Below are 26219 nucleotides of genomic sequence, written 5' to 3' on the forward strand. Positions count from 1 at the left end.
ATAAAACTAAGATTATTTGATCTTCAATAAAATGTATGCAGCATTAGACACTGATCCAATAAAAGAACAATGAAATCCACAAATTAGCTTGTTGAAGTTGCAGAAGGGTCCGAAGAAGGGTCTCGACCCAAAACGTCACCCATTCCTTCTCTCCAGAGATGCTGCTTGTCCCACTGTGTTACTCCAGCTTTTTGTGTCTATTTGCAGAAAATATTTGTAAGACAAGAAATACAGCCTGGGGCTGCCTGAATGGTGCATCTTCTCCCAGTAAAACCCAATGAGAATTTAATGAGTTTCCATACTCATTGTCAAACTGAGGATATTGGGTCTCTGCTCTGCCTTGACTTTCCTACTGGCAGACCTCACTGAAACGTCATGTCCTCCAGAGATGCTACCTGACCCACTGAGTTATTCCAGCACTTTGTTTTAAACAATCTGTACAAATTGGCAACAATCACTCCTGCTCATTGGTGCACCTCAAGGCTGCTGGCTCAGTCCCCTACTCTCTATGTGTACACAGATACTGCTCCAATGCTCTAAATGTCACGATTCCACTGACATTGGGCAAATAACAGTAAACGACGAGTCAGAGTTCTGGAGAGAGTTTGGTGTTTTGGTTGAGTGGTGTCAGAACTACAATCTTTATCTCAACATTAGTGAGATCTGGGAGCTGATTGTTGACTTCAGGAAGGGAAAGTCAATGCCTGGCTTCATCAGCAGGACAACGGTGGACAGTCAATAGCTTCAACTTTTTATGCATACACATATCTGATCATCTGTCCTGTGTCCAGCACATTGATGAAATTACAAAGAAAGCTCATCAACTAATTCTTCAGGAGGTTTGAGGAGATTCAGCATGTTGCTGAATATGCCATCAAACCTCCATGTACTGATTGGTTGCATTATAGCCTAGTAAAGTAATTCAAGAGTTCAGGGACAAAGAAAGGCTGCAGAAAGTGGTGAACATCAGCCAGTCTACGGTGGGTATTGACCCCACCACCGTTGAAGGGATCTCCAAGAAGCTGAAGACCGCTAATATCAAAGACCCGCAATACCTTGGCCACATTCTAATGTTGCTGCTGTCATTGGGAAGGTGGTACACGTTCCTCCGGGTTCAAGAACAACTTCTTCCCATTAACCATCAGGCTTTTGAACCTCCCTGCATAAGCCTATCTACAACCCTACCTCAGCGCTAAACTACTACGTACTTTTGCTTGAACATTGTATCTGGTTTAGCAGTGAATAACTGATAATTTACTCTACACTTATTTGGAGTCATAGAGTCATTTAGCATGGGCCCGTCGGCCCAACTTGCCCATGCTGACCAAGATGCACCACTAGTCCTACCTGCCCGTGTTGTGTTCTTACATTTAATGTGCCTGTAAGGCTGCAGCAAGTAAGAGTGTCATTGTTCCGGTCTCGGAGGATATGACAATTAAACTTCCATCATGTGCAATCAAATCTAAACCTCTGCACATCCATATTTTAACTGAATAATGCTTTTATCTCTAAGTTTTACATTTGCCAATTTACTTTTCTCTATACTGCGAGTTGTAATTAGCTATAACGTGAAAAGGCAATATTTTTGTTTACTGTGGCTCCATAAGAACCGTCATCAACTTCACTTAACTAAAATATTCCGCTGGATCAGATGATTTCAGTTTTATTTTTCAACGAAAAGGAACCCATAACTTTATGGTTAACGCTAATTTATTTGATGCAACATTAGTTTATGATTATTCCCACTGCTTATTCATACAACAATAGCAGAAATACTCATCTCTCAGCTTATCAAAATGTACAGAACCATAATCCATTATGGGGAAAAAAAGAATGAGGAATAGAAAATTGAAAACAAATAAAAAACTGAACAAAACAGAAAGTGCTGGAATAACTCAGCAGGTCAGGCAGTATTGGTGGAGGACATGGTGAGGCGATGTTTTGGGTCTGAAGAAGGGTCCCAACATGAAACATCGCCTATCCATGTCCTCCACAGATAATGCCTGACTGGCTGAGTTATGCAGCACGTTTCGTTTTGCTCAAGATTCCAGCATCTGCAGATGAATGCATTTCTAAAATAAGAGCCAAGTAGGATTCAGCAATAATCTCATCTCTCATTTAGCAATTCACATGCTATAGGAGTAGAATTAGGCCATTCGGCCCATCGAGTCCACTCCACCATTCAATCATGGCTGATATCTTGCCTCCTAATCCCATTTTCCTGCCTTCTCCCCATAACTCTTGACACCCGTTCTAATCAAAAATCAATTGTGGGAGAAAATTCCACTTTAGTGATGTGCAATAATAATTTGAACTTAAATCAAAGAGAACCTTGCCAACACACTTTCACAAACCACTCAGGACCAGTGCACCATTAAAACAATAATTTGAGACACTCAGGATTTGTGTTTAATGGTGAAAATTCATGTATTGATAAAACATAAAATGTGTATGGTTTTGCACGAGGTGTATTAAAGCTTACCTACCTTATAATTCCTCATTCAAATGGAGTGACTTCTCCATACGCAAATGGGCATTTGTTTCCCGTTGCAGCCTGAAATGTGTACGGGAGAAAGAGGAAATAAGGGCTTCCTAATCCTCTTCTGAAGATTTTTCCCCATTCCTACTGTGGCCCAATTTTCAATGTTATCAGCTCTAGGAATTCATAAAGATTGCAACACGACATAACAGGAACTGGTTGTACATAAAGAGTTATGAGCCCAGGTAGAGGTCATGCAGACCACCTTGTCTGAGTTGGATTATTGAAAAAGTTAGAAGGTACTCAGTCACACAAACTTTTACCCTTTCTTCAGTGCCCTGCATGATAGACGAGTTGGATGTGACTGAATATGCTGCCACTATTTTTCCAATTAGTGCATTCAACCTCATAAAAAAATTAAAGCCTTGCTTCACTTCTTTCCCATTTACAAACACAAGGGGCGGCACTGTGGCGCAGCAGTAGAGTTGCTGCCTTACAGTGCCAGAGACCCGGGTTCGATCCTGACCACGGGTGCTGTCTGTATGGAGTTTGTACATTCTCCCTGTGGGTTTTCTCAGGGTGCTCCGGTTTCCTCCCACACACCAAAGAGGTACAGGTTTGTTGGTTAATTGGCATCGATCAGAATTGTAATTTGTCCCCAATGTGTAGGATATTGTCAGCGTTCAGAGTGATCGCTGGTCGGCGTGGATTTGGTAGACCGAAGGGCCTGTTTTCACACTGTATCTCCAAACTAGCCGCATGGGTAGAACTTGTGCAAAGATCGAGGGAAGAACAGAAATAAACAAAAGCTGGTATTTTGTGTAGACAGGCATTAGTTTAAACAGTGCAGCGAGAAAGATTAGAAAGAATTACTCCAAATTACAGTAATAATCTCCTTTTGCACAAGCGGCCATTCAGTATATTACAACAATGCTAGCTCCCAAGGGAACAATCACATCAGTCCCTAGCCTCTCCTTATTTCTCTGTACTTCCACAACTTGATTTCTCTCACACAGACCCATGAAATCCTTTTCCATTCTCTTTTTTTGCCATTAACTTACATGAGCCAATTAACCTAACAGCAGCGGTTTGTAGGATATGGATGTAGAAGAAAGGCAGATCACCCAAAGAAAACCTATGCAGTCGTGGTGAGAATCTGCAAACTCCACAGACAGCTCTCGAAGTCAGGATCAATCTGGGTCCCTGGACCTATGATGCAGTAAGCACTAATTGCTGCACTGCAGCTATTGTACCCCATGCATTAAGTACAAGGACTAATGCTGGAAATGTAACCATATTATGGCATGATGCCCAACAACATCAGTGCAGCTCAGAAATTTCACCTATTATGACACAGATAACATAGATCGTCAGAACTTACTTTCCCAAGGTGGAAATGTCAATGATGAGAGGGCGGAGGTTTAAGGTGAGGGGCAAAGTATAAAGGAGATGTGTGGGGCAACTTTCTTTTTAACAGAGAATTGAAGTGTCTGGAACATGCTGCCAGGAGTGGTGGTGGGGGTATTTATGAAAGTGGCCTTTAAGTGGCTGGTAGATAAGTACATGGATATGCTGGGAATGGAAAGATAAGGATCATGTGCATGCAGAAGAGATCAGTTTAACTTGGCATCATGTTTTGGCACAGACATGGTGGATTGAAGGACCTGTTTCTGTGTTGTACTGTTCTATGTTCTATTGCAGCATGGGTTCAGCTGTATTGTTCTTAACTGTATTGTCCAGATGCAAACCAGCATCTGCAGTTCATTATTTCTGGATTTCATGAGCTTTTAATGTACTAGTCTCCCACGTGGGACTTCGTTAATGGCCTCACTGGGCTCCATGCAAACCAGATCAACTGCACCACTCATCTACACACTTTGTGTGCTACATTAGTCTGGAAATTCTAAATCTATGATGTGATTCAGGATGGAGTAAGACTGCCAGAATATTGAATAGGCAGCTATTGTGCTAGTAAAGAATAGTCCTGGTACTGGTATTTAAAATCACAAGTTCTTATTTGAAGTAGCAGCTATGTCACAGGAAATGACCTGCTGAAAGGCAGGTCAAACAAAAAATACATTTACACTGTTATGTTTGCTTAACTACATTAAGGAAAAGCCAAGGGTATGAGCAAGATCTCGTGCCTGATTTGCACTTCAGGCATGCAGCAGGAGGCAAATTTCCATTTGTGAGAGAATGAGTCCTGAGAACGAGACAAGGTCATCAGTTGAACAGCACACGAAAGAACACATGAATAAGAGAAAGTGGGACAGATGCAGGCCAATCGCACCATTCAATAAGATCATGGTTGGCCTTCTATTTCAACACGACCATCTTCAATCCCTGCCTTACATACAGTTCACAACTGAGCATCACAGCCCACTGTTACAGAGAACATCTAAAGGTTTATAATCCTTCCCATGAAGTTATGGCATAATAGTATAAGGGGTAAGAGTGTTGTAAAAACAAGCCTGAAGACTTTGTGTCTCAATGCAAGGAGCATTCGTAATAAGGTGGATGAGTTGAATGTTGAGATAGCTATTAACGACTATGATATAGTTGGGATCACGGAGACATGGCTCCAGGGTGACCAAGGCTGGGAGCTCAACATCCAGGGATATTCAATATTCAGGAGGGATAGACAGAAAGGGAAAGGAGGTGGGGTAGCGTTGCTGTTTAGAGAGCAGATTAACGCAATAGAAAGGAAGGACATTAGCTTTGAGGATGTGGAATCGATATGGGTAGAGCTGCGAAACACTAAGGGGCAGAAAACGCTAGTGGGAGTTGTGTACAGGCCACCTAACAGTAGTAGTGGAGTTGGGGATGGCATCAAACAGGAAATTAGAAATGCGTGCAACAAAGGTAAAACAGTTATAATGGGTGACTTCAATCTACATATAGATTGGGTGAATCAAATTGGCAAGGGTGCTGAGGAAGAGGATTTCTTGGAATGTATGCGGGATAGTTTTCTAAACCAACATGTAGAGGAACCAACGAGAGAGCAGGCTATTCTAGACTGGGTATTGAGTAATGAGGAAGGGTTAGTTAGCAGTCTTGTTGTGCGTGGCCCCTTGGGCAAGAGTGACCATAATATGGTTGAGTTCTTCATTAGGATGGAGAGTGACATCATTAATTCAGAAACAAGGGTCCTGAACTTAAAGAAAGGTAACTTTGAGGGTATGAGACGTGAATTGGCCAAGATAGACTGGCGATTGATTCTTAATGGGTTGACGGTGGATATGCAATGGAAGGCATTTAAAGACTGCATGGATGAACTACAATTGTTCATCCCAGTTTGGCAAAAAAATAAATCAGGGAAGGTAGTGCATCCGTGGCTAACAAGGGAAATCAGGGATAGTATCAAAACAAAAGATGAAGCGTACAAATTAGCCAGAAAAAGCAGCCTACCAGAGGACTGGGAGAAATTCAGAGACCAGCAGAGGAGGACAAAGGCCTTAATTAGGAAAGGGAAAATAGATTATGAGAGAAAACTGGCAGGGAACATAAAAACTGCAAAAGCGTTTATAGATATGTGAAGAGAAAAAGATTAGTTAAAACAAATGTAGGTCCCTTGCAGTCAGAAACGGGTGAATTGATCATGGGGAACAAGGACATGGCAGACCAATTGAATAACTACTTTGGTTCTGTCTTCACTAAGGAAGACATAAATAATCTGCCGGAAATAGCAGGGGACCGGGGGTCAAATGAGATGGAGGAACTGAGTGAAATCCAGGTTAGCCGGGAAGTGGTGTTAGGTAAATTGAATGGATTAAAGGCCGATAAATCCCCAGGGCCAGATAGGCTGCATCCCAGAGTACTTAAGGAAGTAGCCCCAGAAATAGTGGATGCATTAGTGATAATTTTTCAAAACTCTTTAGATTCTGGAGTAGTTCCTGAGGATTGGAGGGTAGCTAATGTAACACCACTTTTTAAAAAGGGAGGGAGAGAGAAAACGGGGAATTACAGACCAGTTAGTCTAACGTCGGTAGTGGGGAAACTGCTAGAATCAGTTATTAAAGATGGGATAGCAGCACATTTGGAAAGTGGTGAAATCATTGGACAAAGTCAGCATGGATTTATGAAGGGTAAATCATGTCTGACGAATCTTATAGAATTTTTCGAGGATGTAACTAGTAGAGTGGATAAGGGAGAACCAGTGGATGTGTTATATCTGGACTTTCAGAAGGCTTTCGACAAGGTCCCACATAAGAGATTAGTATACAAACTTAAAGCACACGGTATTGGGGGTTCAGTATTGATGTGGATAGAGAACTGGCTGGCAGACAGGAAGCAAAGAGTAGGAGTAAACGGGTCCTTTTCACAATGGCAGGCAGTGACTAGTGGGGTACCACAAGGCTCAGTTCTGGGACCCCAGCTATTTACGATATATATTAATGATTTAGACGAGGGAATTGAATGCAACATCTCCAAGTTTGCGGATGACACGAAGCTGGGGGGCAGTGTTAGCTGTGAAGAGGATGCTGGGAGGCTGCAAGGTGACTTGGATAGGCTGGGTGAGTGGGCAAATGCATGGCAGATGCAGTATAATGTGGATAAATGTGAGGTTATCCACTTTGGTGGCAAAAACAGGAAAGTAGATTATTATCTGAATGGTGGCCGATTAGGAAAGGGGGAGATGCAACGAGACCTGGGTGTCATGGTACACCAGTCATTAAAAGTAGGCATGCAGGTGCAGCAGGCAGTGAAGAAGGCGAATGGTATGTTAGCATTCATAGCAAAAGGATTTGAGTATAGGAGCAGGGAGGTTCTACTGCAGTTGTACAGGGTCTTGGTGAGACCACACCTGGAGTATCGCGTACAGTTTTGGTCTCCTAATCTGAGGAAAGACATTCTTGCCATAGAGGGAGTACAGAGAAGGTTCACCAGACTGATTCCTGGGATGTCAGGACTTTCATATGAAGAAAGACTGGATAGACTCGGTTTGTACTCGCTAGAATTTAGAAGATTGAGGGGGGATCTTATAGAAACGTACAAAATTCTTAAGGGGTTGGACAGGCTAGATGCAGGAAGATTGTTCCCGATGTTGGGGAAGTCCAGAACAAGGGGTCACAGTTTAAGGATAAAGGGGAAATCTTTTAGGACCGAGATGAGGAAAACTTTTTTCATACAGAGAGTGGTGAATCTGTGGAATTCTCTCCCGCAGAAGGTAGTTGAGGCCAGTTCATTGGCTATATTTAAGAGGGAGTTAGATGTGGCCCTTGTGGCTAAAGGGATCAGGGGGTATGGTGAGAAGGCAGGTACAGGATACTGAGTTGGATGATCAGCTATGATCATATTGAATGGCGGTGCAGGCTCGAAGGGCCGAATGGCCTACTCCTGCACCTATTTTCTATGTTTCTATGTTTCTATGTTATCCCTCATTTTAGTCCGTTGATCTCTTATTCTGAATCTGGTTCCAAATTTTCCGGCCAGGTAAATATCCTCCTAATACCTACCTGGTCGTGGCCCACAAGGATTTAACGTTTCAATAAAATCATTTTTCATATTTCTGTATTTCAATGAATATGGAGCCAGAATATGGAAGATTTTATAAAAACTGTTTTATTCTTACTGAATCCAAGTTTGTTAAATTACATAGTAAGATGGAATCAACTTGTAAGGCGACATAAAATGGCTGCAAAGGGATATGGAGAGTTACTATTCCATCTTCACGTCTTGTTCACTCACGTAACTTGTCATTATTCTTTTGCAGCCACTGTCTGTTCTCACAAGTTACTTTCCAGCTTACTCTGTCAATACATAACCGTTGGTCCCTGTTGCAAGTGGATGATATAGACAGCTGTCTAGCAGCATACAATTTGTCATTAAGTATTCTGTTGTAATATTTGGAGAATCCAAATACACCTACTTCCATCAGACGCCCTTTATCTACCAGCCATTCTAGCCCATTATATAAAGTAGTATGAAAATATAGCAACTCACCTCAATGTACATTGGATCTCTCTTTAAAGATGGTTGGTACTGTTCACATAACACTGTAAAAACGGTAAGTTTCCCCCTTCAGCAAAGTATAAAGTACAATGATTATAACATTAAAAAGTTCTTAAAGCTTACCCAAACTTTCAAATTATTTTCAGTAAAGAAAATACCTACCCCTCAACAGCAAGTAATAAGAACCAAATAAAGTTTAACAAGGGCTGTACAAATGGAGGTCCCTTTTCTATAGAGGGGTGCTTATCTGTATAAGTTGTGAACACCAGTAATGCAGTGTTTTTATTTTTTAAGCAAAGAAATCTGGAAAAAAAAGAAAGCAAGGATGAAATTCAAAAATGGCATTACACTCACCTACGAGATCTGCATTAAACAAATTAAACAAAGCAATGAAAGCAATCATTGTTGATTGGTACATTGTTGATTATTACTTTCTAAATGATTAATGATGTTAAGAATTAAACAGAGCATTCTAAAAGTCTACATGTCAAATTTAGTTATCTGTAGAATCAAGAAAAATTAAACTTCCAGCTTTTTACAGAGGGTTTGAGTTTTCTGAAGCTTTGATATAATGAATGAATGAATGAATGAATACGTTTATTGGCCAAGTATTCACATACAAGAAATTTGCCTTGGTGCTCTGCCTGCAAGTGACAGTTAGGAATGACACATAAAACATTAAACATTAATAATAAAATATAAAAGGGATGGCATTTCATTTAAAAGTTTCAAGCAAAAATCTAGAATTTGTATCATTTAATTTCCAACAACAGGTGATAAATATTAATTGAGCTCTTTCACTGAATGGCACCATATGCTGAGTAAACAGGAAAATCAGGGCTACATATAACACGGGCAGCATTTTAGCCTCGTGGCAAAATAAATGGAACGACGATGGTCAAAACACATAGTAGCCCCATTTCACAATTACACCACTACTTCATGACAAGGTCTTCCAAGAGAAATAAAACAATTTTTGAAATAAAAACAGAAAATTCCAGAGAGAAAAGGGGTTTATGGCTCTGAACAATAACTTTGCATTAGAATGCAAGATGAAATGTCCCAAAAATGTTACCTCTGTTTCTCTTGTGCGTTTCTAACATTTTAGATGTTAATTTCTGATTTCTAGCATCCAGTTATTTTGGGATTTTCAACTGTAATTACTGCACAATTTTGATGTCCCTTGCAGAAAATGATTGTTACTTTTGTTTATTTGAAAATGAACTAGTTACAATGCCAACTCACAAGGATTCTAATCAAAAAACATCAATAAATAATGACATTACTTTTTTGTTTGACAGACTAAAACCCACAGAACGCTTTTCTTCTTTGCACCACCAATATGGCTGTACTTTATTGATATTGTTTAACATGTTGAATAGGCAAGATCGCGAGTAAAACTATAAACAGTTGTGTGGCTGCAATGAACTTTTCCAAATACTTATTTGGGCAATGAAAGATATAAAGGGCAGTCCCCAAGTATCAAGTTTCATATAAGATGATAATTAAGTAAACACATGTCTAGGAACAAAACAAAATAATAAAACGCAAAAGATGGAGACACAAGGAACAGCAGATTCTGGAACTCTGAGCAAAAAACCACATGCCGGAGGAATTCAGTGGGTCAGGGAGAATCTGTGGAAGCCATTCCTTCCGTTGAGTTTCTCTAGCATTTTGTGCTTTGCTTTTAGTGCATTAATGTGTCTAAACACATTAAGGCAAAACCTTCATAAATTCCTATACTCTCACAACACTGGCTGCATGATATGTGTTCACATCCATTCATCTTTTGTCTCTGCTGTGTTTTAAGGGGTTATGTAGATAGCTCTCTCGTTGGTCCAACTATGTTCTGCGGCACTATTATCTAGCGCACTTCTCTGGATTAAAAATGCCAAAATTTCACTGAGGAATTGGTTCAACACTGACTAAGAGACTTAGGCCAAAATAAAAGAACCCTTCCAGAACATTCATCTGAAATCTACGATTCAGCTGGAATCACTCAAGATTAGAAACACATTAACGTAGAGCTAATAAAAAACTACGTGAAACATTAGCGGCAACATGTTCATGTATTTATTTCTCATTTACTTACTGTAAGACTGCCTGAGCCACAAACATGTCCACTTCACTCCGGTAGCCCTTCGATGCAGAATATTCTACTAACATATTTGCACAGCCCTCTCCATCCGCTGAGTGCAGGAAGTGATACCGAGACTCAGTGTAGTTTTGTTCTGGAAAGGGAATTCAAAGACATGTTCAGTATGCAATGAAACTAACATGTTTTGTTTATTGTACAAGTACCTAAATTAGTAATCTGATGTAATTATCAAATTTAGCAACTCAATCTTAAATTATCACCTTCCCCCCCCAAAATAAAACAAAGGATGGTAGCTAGGTTTATCATTCATCTGGTACTGATATGTCAGAGGTTGAGGTGAGACCTGATAGAAGTATATACAATTATGAGTGGCATAGTTCGGGTAGATAGTCAGAACCTTTTTCTCAGGGTGGAAATTTCCAACACTGGAGGGCTTAACTATACGGTGAGAGGGGGAATGTTTAATGGGGATGTGCAGGGCAAGTTTATTACACAGAGTAGTGGGGACCTCGAACACAATGGCAGGGGTGGTGGTGGCAGATACAATAATGGCATTTAAGAGGCTTTAGGATAGGCACATGGAAGTGCAGGGAATGGAGGGATATGGATCATGTACAGGCAGATGAGATCAGTTTAACGGCATCATTTTGCACTAACATTGTGGGTCAAAGGGCCTGTCTTTGTTTTTAAGTTGAACCCAAGAGAAGCATTTTCCTATAGGAACAAAGGTCAAAGTTCCAGCCATTATTTGTAACAATGATGAGCATTTTAAGTGAATCAATGCCTTGTTGTGGACACCAGTACTAATATTCTCAAAACAGCAATATAATAACCACACGAATTTTCAAAAATACCCAAGAACAATCTGACTACCATCGGGAGAAAGGTTCCATTGGTTCCCGGGCAGGCTCTCACTGCGCTTGGCTTCAGTATGTTAGGGTAACACATACAAATCTGACATCATATAAGGGTGTCAAAAGATATTAGAAGGCAAGAGAATGGGGTTGAGAGGGAAAGATAGGTCAGTCATGACTGATTGGCGGAACAGACTCGATGGACCGAATAGCCTAAATTCTGCTCCTATAACTTGTAAACATCAGAATTAATATCAAACTACAGCAATCAACCCCCCCAAAAAGGTGAATTACTGCTTTTTAAGAGACTGATTTTGTTTGCCAGAGCTGTACCTTTCCACAATGTGACTGCTAGCAGTTGATGTAGCTTAGGGTGACCAAGTTTTGCTGAACCTCCACTAGACCATTTCAATGCTCTAGATACAAATGCTGCTCTCTCGGGAGAGTTTGGGTCCATTAGACTAAAAAGTTTACCGAGACTTTCTGAAAGATATAAAACGTTAACAAGTTTTGCGAGGCATTGTAGAAAATTTGGCAGGATGACTGAAGGTTTACAGAAACATTGTCGCACACTTAAATATGTACTTGTGTGAAACACCCAAAATAAATAAATCAACCAAACTTTTTACATGGAGAAATAAAAAACACTGTTGTTGCAAAAAAAGTAGCATCTGCACAAAGAACGTTTGGTGCAACAAAAACACAGGGAGAAATATTTGCTTCCAACTTCAGCAGTGGCGAAGTAGCATTTTCTTGCACAAGTACTGTGGTGATTAATTTATTGATTTTTTTTGTTTATAACATATCATCTATACGTATTGTGTTTACACGCCTGTAATGTCTTGCAAGTTGTCAGTATATGTCAATATGCCAGTTGTCAATTAAACAATCTTGACTCAACAATGATCCTTGCCTCATATAATGGAATAATCAATTTCAGTGAATCAGGAAGTGAACAACATGAGAATTTTAAGAAATAAAAATTGCATGTTAAATGTTTCCACTACCAAACTAATTTGAATGTTGAGAGACCAATGTAAATTTCAGTGGTATATATTAAATATATTGTTAAAATATATTGTTAAAATCTTTAGACAATTACATTAACTCGTCATCACAACATAATTCAAAAATAAAATCAGCAAAATAATCTCTTTGTACCAATCACCTAAAAATTAGGACAGATGTGTCTCCCCTTTGAATGAGGTACATAAGATCAATGCTAACCTAGTTAAGATATAAAGTTACTTTACAGATATTGAACATCGATTCATTTTCAAAAATCACAATGAAAAAATAAGAGGGACCAATTTATGCAGAGTCTAATTGCTACTCCAGCTGTTATTAACCACCCTGTATTGATATATATTATTTTAATTTCCAGAAGGCTAGACCCAGAAATTAAGAACCCAGCAAAGTGCAAAACTTTAATTTGACTAGTTACTGCAATTTAAGATCAAATTTAAAAGGAAGATCGAAGCTAGATAGCATTGCCTCATAATAATGATAAATCCATACTGGTGCGTCATTGAGTTCTGCAACTGATATGTACATACCAAAAGCAAAATTATTTTACCAAACACTTGCCTGCACATTTCTTTTAAACTTTACCCCTCTTGCCTTAAAGCTATGTCCTCTAGTATTGGATTTATCTATCCATCTCATCTATGTCTCTCATTTTGTTTATCTACTTCGAACAGGTATCACCCACAACCTCTGGCATTCCTGAGAAAACAAACCAAATCTGTCCTACTTATACTTCAACACAACACCAAACACTAAAATGACTAAATGAACCACTAGTCTTTGTTGATAATAACCATCATCCTTATACTTATTTTATTGTCAGATTGCCACAGAGAAATGCTCCTATTCAAACCGAAGGAATTCAACCCAAGGGAACTAGTCACAAATAGACAATAGACAATAGGTGCAGGAGTAGGCAATTCGGCCCTTCGAGCCAGCACCGCCATTCATGGCTGATCATCCACAATCAGTACCCTTTTCCTGCCTTCTCCCCGTATCCCCCGACTCCGCTATCTTTAAGAGCCCTATCTTGCTCTCACTTGAAAGTATCCAGAGAACCGGCCTCCACCACCCTCTGAGGGAAAGAATTCCACAGACTCACAATTCTCTGTGTGAAAAAGTGTTTCCTCATCTCCGTTCTAAATGGCATACCCCTTATTCTTAAACTGGGGCCCCTGGTTCTGGACTCCCCCAACATCGGGAACATGTTTCCTGCCTTAAGCGTGTCCAAACCCTTAATAATCTTATGTTTCAATAAAATCCCCTCTCATCCTTCGAAATTCCAGAGTATACAAGCCCAGCCGCTCCCTTCTCTCAGCATATGACAGTCCCGCCATCCTGGGAATTAACCTTGTAAACCTAAGCTGCACTCCCTCAATAGCAAGAATGTCCTCCCTCAAATTTGGAGACCAAAACTGCACACAATATTCCAGGTGTGGTCTCACCAGGGCCCTGTACAACTGCAGAAGGACCTCGTCACTAACAATGTTTGTCCATGCAAAGGATGTGGACTTCACCAACACCATTTATTGCCCATTACAAAATGCCCCCTGAATTAAGTGGTTTGCAAGGTCATTTCAGAGAGTAGTTAAGAGATAGAGGAGGAAGGAAGTGCAGTTGCTGGTTTACACTGAAGATAGATACAAAATGCTGGAGTAACTCAGCTAGACAGATAGCATTTCTGGAGAGAAGGAATGGGTGACATTTCGGGTCGAGACTCTTCTTCTGACTTTGAAGGGTCTTGACCCGAAACGTCACCCATTCCTTCTCTCCAGAGATGCTGCCTGTCCTGCTGGGTTACTCCAACATTTTGTGTCTATCGTAGGAGTTAGTGGATCTGGAGACAGATGAAAACTACACAAGGAAGGGCAGCAAGGAACTAGATGGCTCTTTAATATAGGAGTTTCGTGGTCACAACTAAATGAAAATAGCCTTTTCGGTAATTCAGTATTACTGCATTCAGTAAAAAAGAGGTGGGGGGGGGGAAGGGGGAGGATGCAGTAGTGTTGCTGCCTTACAGCACTAGAGACCCGGGTTTGATACTGACTACGGGTGCGGTCTGTACAGAGTTTGGACGCTCCCCCTCTGACCACGTGGATTTTCTCCAGGTGCTCCGATTTCCCTCCATACTCCAGGCGTACAGGTTTATAGATTAATTGGCTTTGGTAAAATTGTAAATTGCCCCTAGTGTGCAGGATAGTGCTAATGCATGGGGTGATCACTGGTCTAAAGTAATGTGAAATATATTTTACATTTGTTCTTGCTGGCAAAGCGAGCATTTAGTCCCCATTCCCAATTGCTCTTCAATTGACTGGCTTGATTGTTCATTTTTAAGAGAATTTAGGCCAGACTGCACAATGATGACATATTTTCTTCCCCGAAGGATACTGGTGAGCTGGATTAGTTTTAATGGATAACCTGGTAGTTTTATTTTACATTTCAGATTTTTCATTGAATTTCGCATTGGGTAGGATTTGAACATGGACATCAGAAACAATAGTCCAAGCCGCTAGATATTAATCTAGTAATTTAGTTCTGGAATTAACTAACATTAATGATATTTTATTATCAGAATCTATGCAAAATTATTGGAAGAACAAAAAAAAACGTTTACATACCTAAGAGTTCATCTGTAACCTTAGCCTCTGACTTTTCCAATGACTCTAGTACTAGCATAGATAAATCAGCAGCACTGTTTAGCTGTACCAAGAAGAAAAGAAGATATTAATTCCTTTAGGTCACAACATCCCTTTCACACCACGATTTTCAACACAGTTTAGTTTCTTTCTAGTGTAGGGAATGCTGTAGGTTTCGGAAAAGTGGCAGTTCATGCTCTCTGCATGCCACCCCAAGCACCTATGTGATTGTAGCAAGTTACTCCATTATGGTAATATTGAATAAGGGATAAATATTAGCCAGAATATTAAGATTGCTACATGTTCATCTTCAAAATAGCTCCATGGAATCTTTAAGGTTAACTGTAAGAGCAGTGGGACCCATGTTTAAAGCCAAAAAGCAAAAAAAAAAAAAGTTGTTGGCCTCAAAATGTTATTATGCAATAACATTTACCAATGCATTGTTTTCTCTTTAAGCCACATGACTAAATCACCTTTTTAAGTGAAAATACTGCATTTTTTGAAACAGCTTACCTGACTGTAACTGAAGAAAAGCAATGCACCAGAATACATAAGTTCTCTTGCTTCAGCATGCTTACTTTGAGACATATACCTGTAAAACAGTCAAACGTTATGTATGAAGGAATCCTTGGGCAATGCATGGAAGAAGTGCAACATCTCGCCAACTAAACACTCACCCTGTCAGCCACTGCCTGACCCATCTGTGGAAAAGTCTGCAGCTTCCACACTGGCCCGCAGACCTATGTGGGCACCGTCTCAGAACCCAAAAAACGCAGTGGAAGCGAGTTTTTCTCCATCATGAGAGACTGTCTTTACAAAAAATTACTTGGTCACATTTATTAGTGAAGTTGGATCAAAACGTCACCGTGTAAAACATTAAATGGTTTCCTACAACTGCCTGACCTGCTGTGCATGCCCAGAACTTTGTTTTTTCCTTTCATATTTCAGGGCGGCACTGTGGCACAGAGCTGCTGGCATACAGCACCAGAGACCCGTGTTCCATCTTAACTGCAAGTGCTGTCTGCTCAGAGTTTGTACATTCTCCCCGTGACCTGCGTAGGTTTTTTCCGGATGCTCCGGTTTCCTCCCACACTCCAAAGATGTACAGGTTTGTAGGTTAATTGGCTTCAGTAAAACTGTAAATTGTCCCTAGAGACCCTGGTTCAATTCCTGACTGCGGGTGCTGCCTGTGCGGAGTTTGTCCGCTCTCCCAGTGACTGCGTGGGTATTTTCCGGATGTTCCTGTTTCCTCTCACATTCAAACAACGTGCAGATTTTTAGGTTAATTGGCTTCTGTAAGTTGCCCCTAAGGTGTAGGATGCAAAAGTGGGATAACATAGAACTAGTGTATTGATTGGTGGTCTGCGTGGACTCGGTGGGCCGAAGGGCCTGTTTCCACACTGAATTTCTAAACTAATCTACAGATGTTGGAATCATGAGCAAAACCAAAGTGCTGGATGAAGTCTGCGGAGGAAAAGGGCAGATAACTTTTAATTTGAGCACGTTTTCTATCTTTAAATTTCTCCTCTATCTCAAGCTGGTGCCAACTTCAATCAATAAGTGGAAAACTCACCATGAACTACCTCACAACTCTTGCTCTGAATACTCCCCTTATCTTCACACTCAGCTACTGATCATTATTTCACTCTGGTTCTGAAGCTGGCCATGCCCCAAAGAGAAACATATTCTCAAAGAGAAGAATTCTCTTTGCTTCTCTCTGTAGAAACTGTGCCTGGAAAATGCTGGGTATTACTGGCATCTTTCACTTTGATGATCACAGAAAGCTTCTAATATAGTTGCAGGGAATGGACTGTAATGGAAAAAAATCTTGAGTTAGAGAATTATTTTTAAGTCTGTTACAGAAGTGAGAACAATTTAAGTCCACCTGCACAGGGTGAAATTTTAGGGCAAATTTAATAGGATTGAATTTAAGTTAAATTAAAGAGTTCATTAAACGCTTGGGTATACTGTTTTCTATTCCATTTTGCTTTTATAGTACAGGTACACTACCTTTTATCCGAAAGCCTTGGGGCCAGACACTTCTCGGATTTCGGAAATTTTCGGATTTCGGAATGGAAGATTTTTAGCGTAGATTAGGGAGGTAGCGCGGGCGGCTTGAAAAGTCTGGAGCGGCTGCCTCCTCCCCGGAGACCGGGGAATCATTGTAAATCATTGCTTAAATGTTAATCAGTTAGTTTGGAGGGATTTTATGTGGTGGGGGGGGTGAAGGGGGAAACTTTAATTCTTAGTCCCCTGCCTGGTCGGAGAGGCGGGGAGCGGGCAATGCCTTACCAGGTCGCCGTGCAGTAAGCTCCGGAGCGCTATGGCCGCCGACTCCCAACATCGCGGAGCTGGGGCTGCGGGCGTCCGGCCGCGGGCGGCGCCGGTTGGAGCTCCGACCCCGGCAACTCTACCCCTGGCTGCGCGGCGCTCCAAATCCAGCGCAGGCCCACGGCCGGACACCCGCAGCCCCAGCTCCGCGATGTTGGGAGTTGGCGGCCACAGTGCTCCAGAGCTTACCGCACAGCGACCCGGTAAGGCATTGCCCGCTCCCCGCTGGTATCCCAGCGCTGTGGCTGCCGACTCCCAACATCGCGGAGCTGGGGCTGCGGGCGTCCGGCCGCGGTCGGCGCCGGTTGGAGCTCCGACCCCGGCAACTCTACCCCTGGCTGCGCGGCGCTCCAAATCCAGCGCGGCCCACGGCTGGACGCCCGCAGCCCCAGCTCCGCGATGTTGGGAGTCGGCAGCCACAGCGCTGGGATACCAGCGGGGAGCGGGCAATGCCTTACCGGGTCGCCGTGCGGTAAGCTCTGGAGCGCGGTGGCCGCCGACTCCCAACATCGCGGAGCTGGGGCTGCGGGCGTCCGGCCGCGGGCGGCGCTGGATTTGGAGCGCCGCGCAGCCAGGGGTAGAGTTGCCGGGGTCGGAACTCCAACCGGCGCCGCCCGCGGCCGGACGCCCGCAGCCCCAGCTCCGCGATGTTGGGAGTCGGCAGCCACAGTGCTCCGGAGCTTACTGCACGGCGACCCGGTAAGGCTTTGCCCGCTCCCCGCCTCTCCGACCAGGTAGGGGACTAAGAATTAAAGTTTCCCCCTTCACCCCCCCCCCCCTTCACATAAAAGCCCACCAAACTAACTGACTAACATTTAAGCAATGATTTACAGATGTTTAAGTGTCTCCCCGGTCTCCGGGGAGGAGGCAGCCGCTACAGTAGTACAGACCTGGGTTGATCGTGGGTCGTTTCGAGTCACGTTTGGCGCCAAACGCGAGCTTTGGGGTGCAGACGACATCCTGGAAAAAATGTCCAGTTTTCGGAGCTTTTCGGTTTCCGGAACTCCGGATAAAAGGTTGTGCACCTGTACTTTCATTATAAATCAGCTTCAAATCTGAGCCTTTGAGTAAGATTTGAAACTGGAATCGAAAAAGCTCTCAAAATCCACTAGATATTAAAATATACTACTACCTTGCCTCAAACATTGAACAAAATAGGCTTTGTGAACTGGAAAATAAAAATGGAAAGACTTGTTCTTATAAAGTGAGAATTATAGACATACTATTCAACGAAACATTTTCTTGTGTTTGTACTTTTAAATCCCTTCTTTTGGTCAGGAACATTGTCGAGGCATGGTAGGGTGCAGCACTGTGGCATTTTATAAATATATGGGACACCGAATTATACAACAGTTTGAAACAATAATCTGTTAATTTATTTATTGTTCACAACAAAATTTAAACAATGACCTTTCAGTTTGACACCTACAAGCTTCAACCCAGGAACCAAGTTTTATTTAGAAAGATGAAACTGGATTAGTTACGGAAAGAGGATTCTCTCCAAGTACAACCTCTTCCCAACATTGTCTTTCTGTGTAATCCTGGAGCAAGTGTACCTAGAGCAGTGGTTCTTAACCTTTTTGACCTCACGACCCCATCAGACATTCTTGGTCAGTACCATGACCCCCGAAACAAAAATTGAAAAAAAGCCCGATTTATGAAAACATGTCGGCCAATGCTCAGTCAATGGGATGGCTGAAAGTGCTTCTTCTTCCTCGTGTCCGGCCATCTTCCATATCACGTCTTTCCGGTCGGTCAGTGACAGTTGACGGTCGGTGGTTGCAGAATTGGCTACTTCAGTCAGTCACTGTGGTACAGTTTCTGTCGTCAGCATTGCCCGGGATGCGCCACGTGGAGGCTTCTGCTTGCATCCCGCTGAAAGTGCTTCGCAGCCATCAGGTGATCAAAACAAGGACGAATGCTCATGTCAGCGTCGATCACAAGCCTATTGCGTGCCTTCGTTTTCAGAGCTACCATGGTTGAGAATCCAGCTTCACAGCGATAGGTTGAGGGGGGCTGGACCAATAGGGTCAGGGCCCTCTTCAAAAGGACAGGACAGTCCTTCACTTTCACCAAAACATGGCAGGCTCTTGTTCCATGAAGTCATTCTTGAGCTGCACATCTTCACAAATTTGGTAAAATTCAACCTTCGCAGCCATCTCAGTATCGCTGATGACACCATCTTCAACGGAAAAGGGTTGGACGATTCACTCATCACGAGAGCAGTCGTCCAGTCCGGGGAAGTGACGTTTGATGGATTCACTAATTGCCAGAAGGTGGGTTGAGATCTCCTCGTGGAAGTGGCATTCAGCATCTGGCGTAGCATCCAGGAGAGTCGTCATCTCGCATGGGGGGAAATCCTGAGGGGACGGGGGGGGCCTGTCCCCCCTTGTTTGGAGACATCCCTCCCATGTTTTGTGAAACATGTTGTAGCAAAACCGCCACCACAGCCTCCGAAGTCAGCCAGCTCCGTGATGGCAAGTCCACAGGCTCTGCGACCGGAACCCTCAAGGTCTATTCCAGTTGGAGGCCGCCAGCTGCTGGAATCTAGCAGCCTGGGACTAGCTGCAGTTCCCAGGTCGGCTCGCCTGCCCCGGGACTGGCTGTAGCGCCCAGGTCGCCTGCATTCCCCGGGACTGGCTGTAGCGCCCAGGTCACCTGCGTTCCCCGGGACTGGCTGTAGCACCCAGGTCGGCTGGCAGGTCGGGCTGTAGCGCCCCGGTCGCCTGAGTGCCCCAGGAATGGCTGCAGTTCCCAGGTCGCCTGCATGCCCCGGGACTGGCTGCAGTTCCAAGGTAGGCTCATTTGTCCGAGGACTGCTGTAGCGCCCACGTCGCCTGCGTGCCCCGGGACTGGCTGCAGTTTCCAGGTCGCGAATACTAATTGAAAAAAAATACTCCTGAGGGCCGGATGATTTTGGGTTACGGGCCGGATCCGGCCCTTGGGCCATAGGTTGCCAACCCCTGTCCTAGGCCTCATTGTGTACCTCCCCCCCCCAATGTTTTAAAAGCGATTTCCGCCCATGCAGGGACGATAGTCGTGTCACCGTCCTGGACTCTTCTCTGGTAAAGGTGAATCTTCCTCATGAACGCTGCCACTTTGTCACGAGCCGTGTGTAGCATTGGGAGGTTTCCTTTAAATAACAGGTTCAAGGGATTCACCTCGGCGAAGAAGTCAGCCAAGTAAGCAACCTTCATCATGAACAGTGCATCCTGCATCTTTTCATGAAGTTGATTCTCGTTCTCGGTACACCCTCTTTCCAAGAACAGCGCTATTTCTTCTCAAAGTTGAATCACACGATTGAGAACTTTACTACGCGAATGCCAGCTCACCTATGTGTGGAATATCAGAACAGTGAAATCTGCGCCCATTTCTTCACACATAGCTTTGAAGATTCTCGAGTTTGTTGCGCTTCCTCGGATGTGGTTCACAATCTTCACCACATCTGATAGCACTCCTCGAAGACCGGGAGGGAGAGTCTTCATCGCTAAAGCATGGCAATGTATCATGCAGTGGGTGAAGGAGACATGAGGAGCGACATCCTTCACGAAGTCTTTGAAGACGGATCTGCATCCGACCATGGAAGGTGCCCCATCTGTACACAACGACAAGGTGTTCACAGCCAAGCTCATGCTTGATGAGGAAGGCTTCAAGCATTCTGAACACATCTTCTCCCCGAGTGGTAGTGGCCAATGGCTCCGAGAACAGGTACTCCTCCTTCATGGCTTCTCCGTCGAGGTATCAAACGTAGACTAGCAGTTGGGGACATGAGGCAGCATCTGTTGACTCGTCCAGTTGCAGTGAATACACTGGACTGCTCTTCACAGCGCTCACTACTTGCAGCAGAATATTATTACTCATATCCAAGATTCGACTTTTGACTGTGTTATTCGCAAGGGACATCTGCCTGAACTTGTTTGACTGCTGCTCCCCCAGCACCAACTTCACTCCTTTGAGAAGGCATGGCTTGATAAGCTCTTCACCGATGGTGTGAGGTTTCTTAGTCTGTGCGATTCGATAAGTAATCCGGTATGAAGCCTCCAGCGCTGCTTCATTTTGACGAGCGGAGTTACCCGCCAAATCGATGCGGGAACCCTTGAGTGCAGCTTCGTTTCGTTTGAAATAGTCCATGCCCTTCCCCGCCAGGTCGCTGTGACCAGACTACAAATGGATCTTCAGTTTGCTGGGCTTCATGCTCTCGTGGCTCAAAACCTTGGCACAGATAACACATTACGGCTTGACCACGAATTTTTGAACAATGCTTGTGAAGCCGAACTTGAGAAATGCTTCACTATACGTGCTTGTCTTGGAAGACATGGTTCACAACACACACAGTTCGTGTGCGTATACGTAAGCGCATACACGAACAAAACACTGTGTGTGGTATGTACCTTTGTTCGGTTCCTAAAAATGAGCTCAACAAATTGATATGTTACTTATGACCCTTTCATGACCCCTGGCAAAACCCCAAACGACCCCCATGGGGGTCACGACTCCCAGGTTAAGAACCGCTGACCAAGAGGAACTGCAATGTTTGTGATCTGAATCATGTGATTATCTTTCTTTGCCCTGCAGAGATAGATAAATCAGTCCATCAAGAGATGATATTTGTTGAAATTCGAGCAGGATTCCCACTGATAGTTGCACTAATAAATAAAACTGGTTTATAGGAACAAACATGTAACCATTTGGAAAATTAAATAAATATTTAAACAACCTTTTTCTTTGGCTTCTTATTCCTGATTCTTGAAATGATAAAATATCAATGCACCAGTCACTTCTTGTAAAGAAGATTTTACTTTTGACTGACAAGTTGCCACTGCCAGAATAGAACACGACTGAAAATATTTAAATCTTACAACAAATAGAGAATGCTGTATAGACCAACAATGTATTAATGATATTAAATCTATTTTAAAGACTTCCATAAATCTTTTAAATCAAACATAGTGCTAATGAACAACCCATACATACCATCTGGGTTAAAAAGTAAGGAGGTGGCCATCTTAAATAATAATCTGTTGAATTTGCTTTGCAATTTACCATGAATATTTGACCCTGCTCCAATGCTTTTTATGCATAATAACTAGCTACTGTTCAGTAGCAATTTTTGTTTTTGATAACAGATATACTTTAACAATCCCTATCAACAGTGAAGTTAAAGAATATTGCACACCCTGCCATATGGTTTGTGCCTGAAAATCTCGGTATCCTTCTGTTCACAATCATCATGATGGATCTGAAGCCCTGTCACTATGGCAACCATCGGCATTACTTGCCGTATTTCCCGGCAACGAAGACGCTATTTTTTACCCAAAAATAAGGCACGAAAATGTACCTGCATCTTGGAGGCCAAAGGTTAGATTGTTAGCCAAGGAAGATAAACTTGGCTATCCCTCAGTACAGCAACATCAGGAACAGTGTTGCTGTACTGAGGGATAGCCAAGTCTATCCCTCATTGCTGGCAGCTGATGGGAAGCGGCTGTAAAGTGGGTAGCGGCTGTAAAAGGACAGCGCCGCTGGGGGTGGGAGTGGGAGTTCCTTTCACAGCATGTGGGGAGCCGGGGATAAAGTTGCGGGGAGGGCAGGAGCGCTGAGAAGGAGGGGGTCGGGGATCATGCCAGCAACTCACTCACTCACCGCTACCGCAGCGCTCCGGGCATGCAGCCACCGTATTGTGGCTGGGGAGGGAAGTAGTTCGGGTGGCTGCGAGCGGGCGCCAGGACCGGACAGCGGAACCGGTCGCCATCTCAGCGCCTTCTGCCGGCCCGCCAGCCATGGTATCCTTCGGCACAGGCGCAACCGGTGGAGGTGGTGGTTGGCGCATAGCTACTGGGCGGAAGGCTGGCTGCTCCGTCTCTCTCTATCTCTCTCTCTACTAGTCCTGGGGCAGGCAACCTGGGCGCTACAGCCAGACCTGGGGCAAGTGAGCCGACCTGGGAACTGCAGCCATTTGTGGGGCACGCAGCTGGCCTGGGTGTCACAGCCAGACCTGGGGCAAGCAAGCCGACCTGGGCGCTACAGCCAGTCCCATGGCACGCAGGCGACCTGGGAACTGCAGCCATTCGCGGGGCACGCAGCCAGACCTGGGAACTGCAGCTTGTCCCGGGGCACGCAGGCGATGTTGCCGACCCCTGGACTAAACCATGTTGCTCCTGTCCCACCATCCATTTTTTTAAATGTAACAACTTAAATTGGGGGTGCGTCTTCAATGCAGGTGCGTCTTTATTGCCGGGAAATACGGTAATTTGTTCTCGTCGAATTCCACTACTACTCACATATATTACCATTGATGCGCACTTTTTTAGCAAATTCAATTCACATTGAAAGATTCCAACAAATTTGCAGCAGTGACATGTTTCAGGGATCTATCCTCATTGTTAGTACGATGCTTTAACGGTACAACGTGATTTAATGCTGCACCACACTGACGGATCATCCACCATTTCATCCATCATTTAATCAATAACTGCCTTCTTGATTTTAATTCTGATACATGACTGTTAGTTTATATTATATGTATAAATTACAACTGGTACAAAATATTTATCTAAATTAGTATTTGTTATTAATCATGCAGTTTTATTTTTCCTAAGGAGACAATGAACTACTTCTACACTGTAGCTCAGCACTTTATAATTAGATCAGTTAAGCCAAATAACTGTACACATGAAATAATTAGTTAAATACTCTCGTAACTGTTTAGATAATAGTGTACTTGTTTATATTTTAAATGCTCAAAAAGGAAATGTTTACACAAAGATATGGTGCAACACTTCATTTCTGTTCAAATGCCTATATTTTAGCTCTCGTGTTTTCATTTACTCAAGCACTAAATTTTACAATTTGTGCCGTTCTCGCTTTTCAAAAGCTCTTACACAAATCCAAACCGAATTGCGGAACACAAAAAGGTTGCGGAACACAATGAAAACATTCAAAAGACACTTAGGAAATAGGATTTGTTCAATTTACAAGAATAGGAAAGATAAGGAGGGATATTGAGCCCGGCACAGGCAAGTGGGACTAGCTCAATTACGCATGGGCAAGTTGGGCTGATGTGCCTATTTCCATGCTGCATCTCTATAACTTCATGATTTTAACACTAAGAATTCTCGACTCAAAGGGTAGGTAAGCACAACAAAATAAAGGCATTGTAATGTATTCCTTTAACAGGCTTTGCAATAAAATATTGCATTGACTGAATGCCAAATATGAAAGAGTGAAAGAAGTAACAAGTCATAGGCCCAAATGTTGGTCACATTTTCCTATTCTTTCCTAGAATTTTGTTTGTGGCGCCATCGAGTGTGGCTGCCTAGCCTGCAGCTGTCTGTCCTTTCATTCTTTTTGTTATTTATGGTCTGTTTTAAAGTTTGTTTCTGGAGATTTTTTAGTCTTTTTTATGTGGGGGGAGGGGGAAACTGTTTTCTTGGTCACTTCCTGGTCGAGGATGCGACTATTCTCCGAGCCGCATCTTCTCCCCCCTCCTCGCGGCCTAAAATCTAGATTAGCGCGGCCTTTCCTGCCGGAGACCGGCCAGAGCCTCAGGTTCAGCAGCGGTGGCGCAGCACTGGATTCACCTTACTGGGGTCGCTGTGTTGGAGCTCAGGAGATCTGGGACTGCCGACGGGTGGTGCCGACGCTGACTTTAACATCGCGGAGCCCTGGGATCTCTCGCCGAGGTCGCCAGCGTTGAATCTCCGCCAAGCTTGGCCTGTGGATCCTGTCAGCCTTGGATCCGCGGTCTCCAGTAGGAAGCGGCCGATTCGGAGGCTGCGGGCTGCTGAGAGTGTTCGAGGGCCTGAAACATCGGGCCCGTAGTCGCGACTGCGGAGGCCTCAATAGGCCCCCACCACGGGTGAACTGAGGACTGAACTTTGGTGCCTTCCCTCACAGTGGGAAACGTTGATTCCGTTGTGGGCAGATGTTTTTTATGTTTTATGTTAAATTCTAAAGTGTTCTGTTTATCTTATTTGTGTGGTACCTCAAATTGGTGTATGTGACAATAAGTGTCCTTTGAAAACCCACGTCTTAAAACAATCCATCAAATTACATTAATTCTATGGCATGTTCCACAATAATCCTCTACTTTAATGTACATGCTGCAGTTTCACAATCAGAGAAAATAATCAATAGGTCAAGCAGTATCTGTGGGCAGAGTTTTCTTTCATCAAAGACGCTGCCTGACCTGTTGAGTATTTCCCACATTTTTTAATTCTGATTTTCAGCATCAAATTTTATTTACTTTGGAACATTTTGTTACTCTCGGAAACTTATATAGGTGCACACTAGAGAGCATATTGATTGGTTGCATCACAACTGGTTTGGCAACTTGAATGCACAGGAACAAAGAGGATTGCAAAAAGTGGTGAACACTGTTTGATCCATCATGGGGACTGACCTCCACACCATCGATGGGATCTACTGGAGTCACTGCCACAAAAAGCAACCAGCATTATCAGAAACCCACACCACCCTGGCCATGCTCTCATTTCACTCCTACCATCGGGAGGAAGGACTGAAAACTGTAAAGTCCAGATTCAAGAAAGTTTCTTCTCAATAACCATGTGGCTATTAAACACTACAACTCCCAACTAAACTACATAACATTGGCGGCATTGTTTTTGTCTTTGCACTATTATTGGTGTATTTAAATATATGGAACTGTTTTGTTGTTTATTATGATGTTTACAGAGTACTATATTTACATATCTGTTATGGTGGTGCAAGTAAGAATTTAATTGTTCAGTTTACAGGACATATGACAATAAGACACTCTTGACACTTAAAATTCATATTTCAACAGACACAAACTGATAGAAATATATATTTCCCAAAGAGTTGCA

At 43.2% G+C, this 26219-nt stretch overlaps 1 protein-coding gene across 3 annotated transcripts in view; it reads right to left on the bottom strand.

Moving 5' to 3' along the window:
* Nucleotides 1-26219, bottom strand: part of get4 (guided entry of tail-anchored proteins factor 4) — a 38886-nt gene that overhangs the window by 3955 nt on the left and 8712 nt on the right. Inside the window, exons 2-8 of one of the 3 annotated variants that reach the window (XR_004415327.1) lie at nt 15559-15637; nt 15028-15109; nt 11717-11866; nt 10524-10662; nt 8594-8734; nt 8423-8498; nt 2487-2554 (exon numbers count right to left, since the gene is read on the bottom strand). Coding sequence is in view for 2 of the 3 variants with exons in the window: in XM_033040533.1 (XP_032896424.1) it covers nt 8423-8498; nt 8594-8734; nt 10524-10662; nt 11717-11866; nt 15028-15109; nt 15559-15637 (667 nt within the window). In the remaining variant the exon portion in view is untranslated. Of the gene's footprint in view, nt 1-2486; nt 2555-8422; nt 8499-8593; nt 8735-10523; nt 10663-11716; nt 11867-15027; nt 15110-15558; nt 15638-15722; nt 15944-26219 lie in introns of those variants that run through there. The other 2 variants (XM_033040534.1, XM_033040533.1) reach the window with 2 other exon arrangements.

This window comes from Amblyraja radiata, chromosome 22, assembly GCF_010909765.2.
Source record: "Amblyraja radiata isolate CabotCenter1 chromosome 22, sAmbRad1.1.pri, whole genome shotgun sequence".
Lineage (NCBI taxonomy): Eukaryota > Metazoa > Chordata > Chondrichthyes > Rajiformes > Rajidae > Amblyraja > Amblyraja radiata.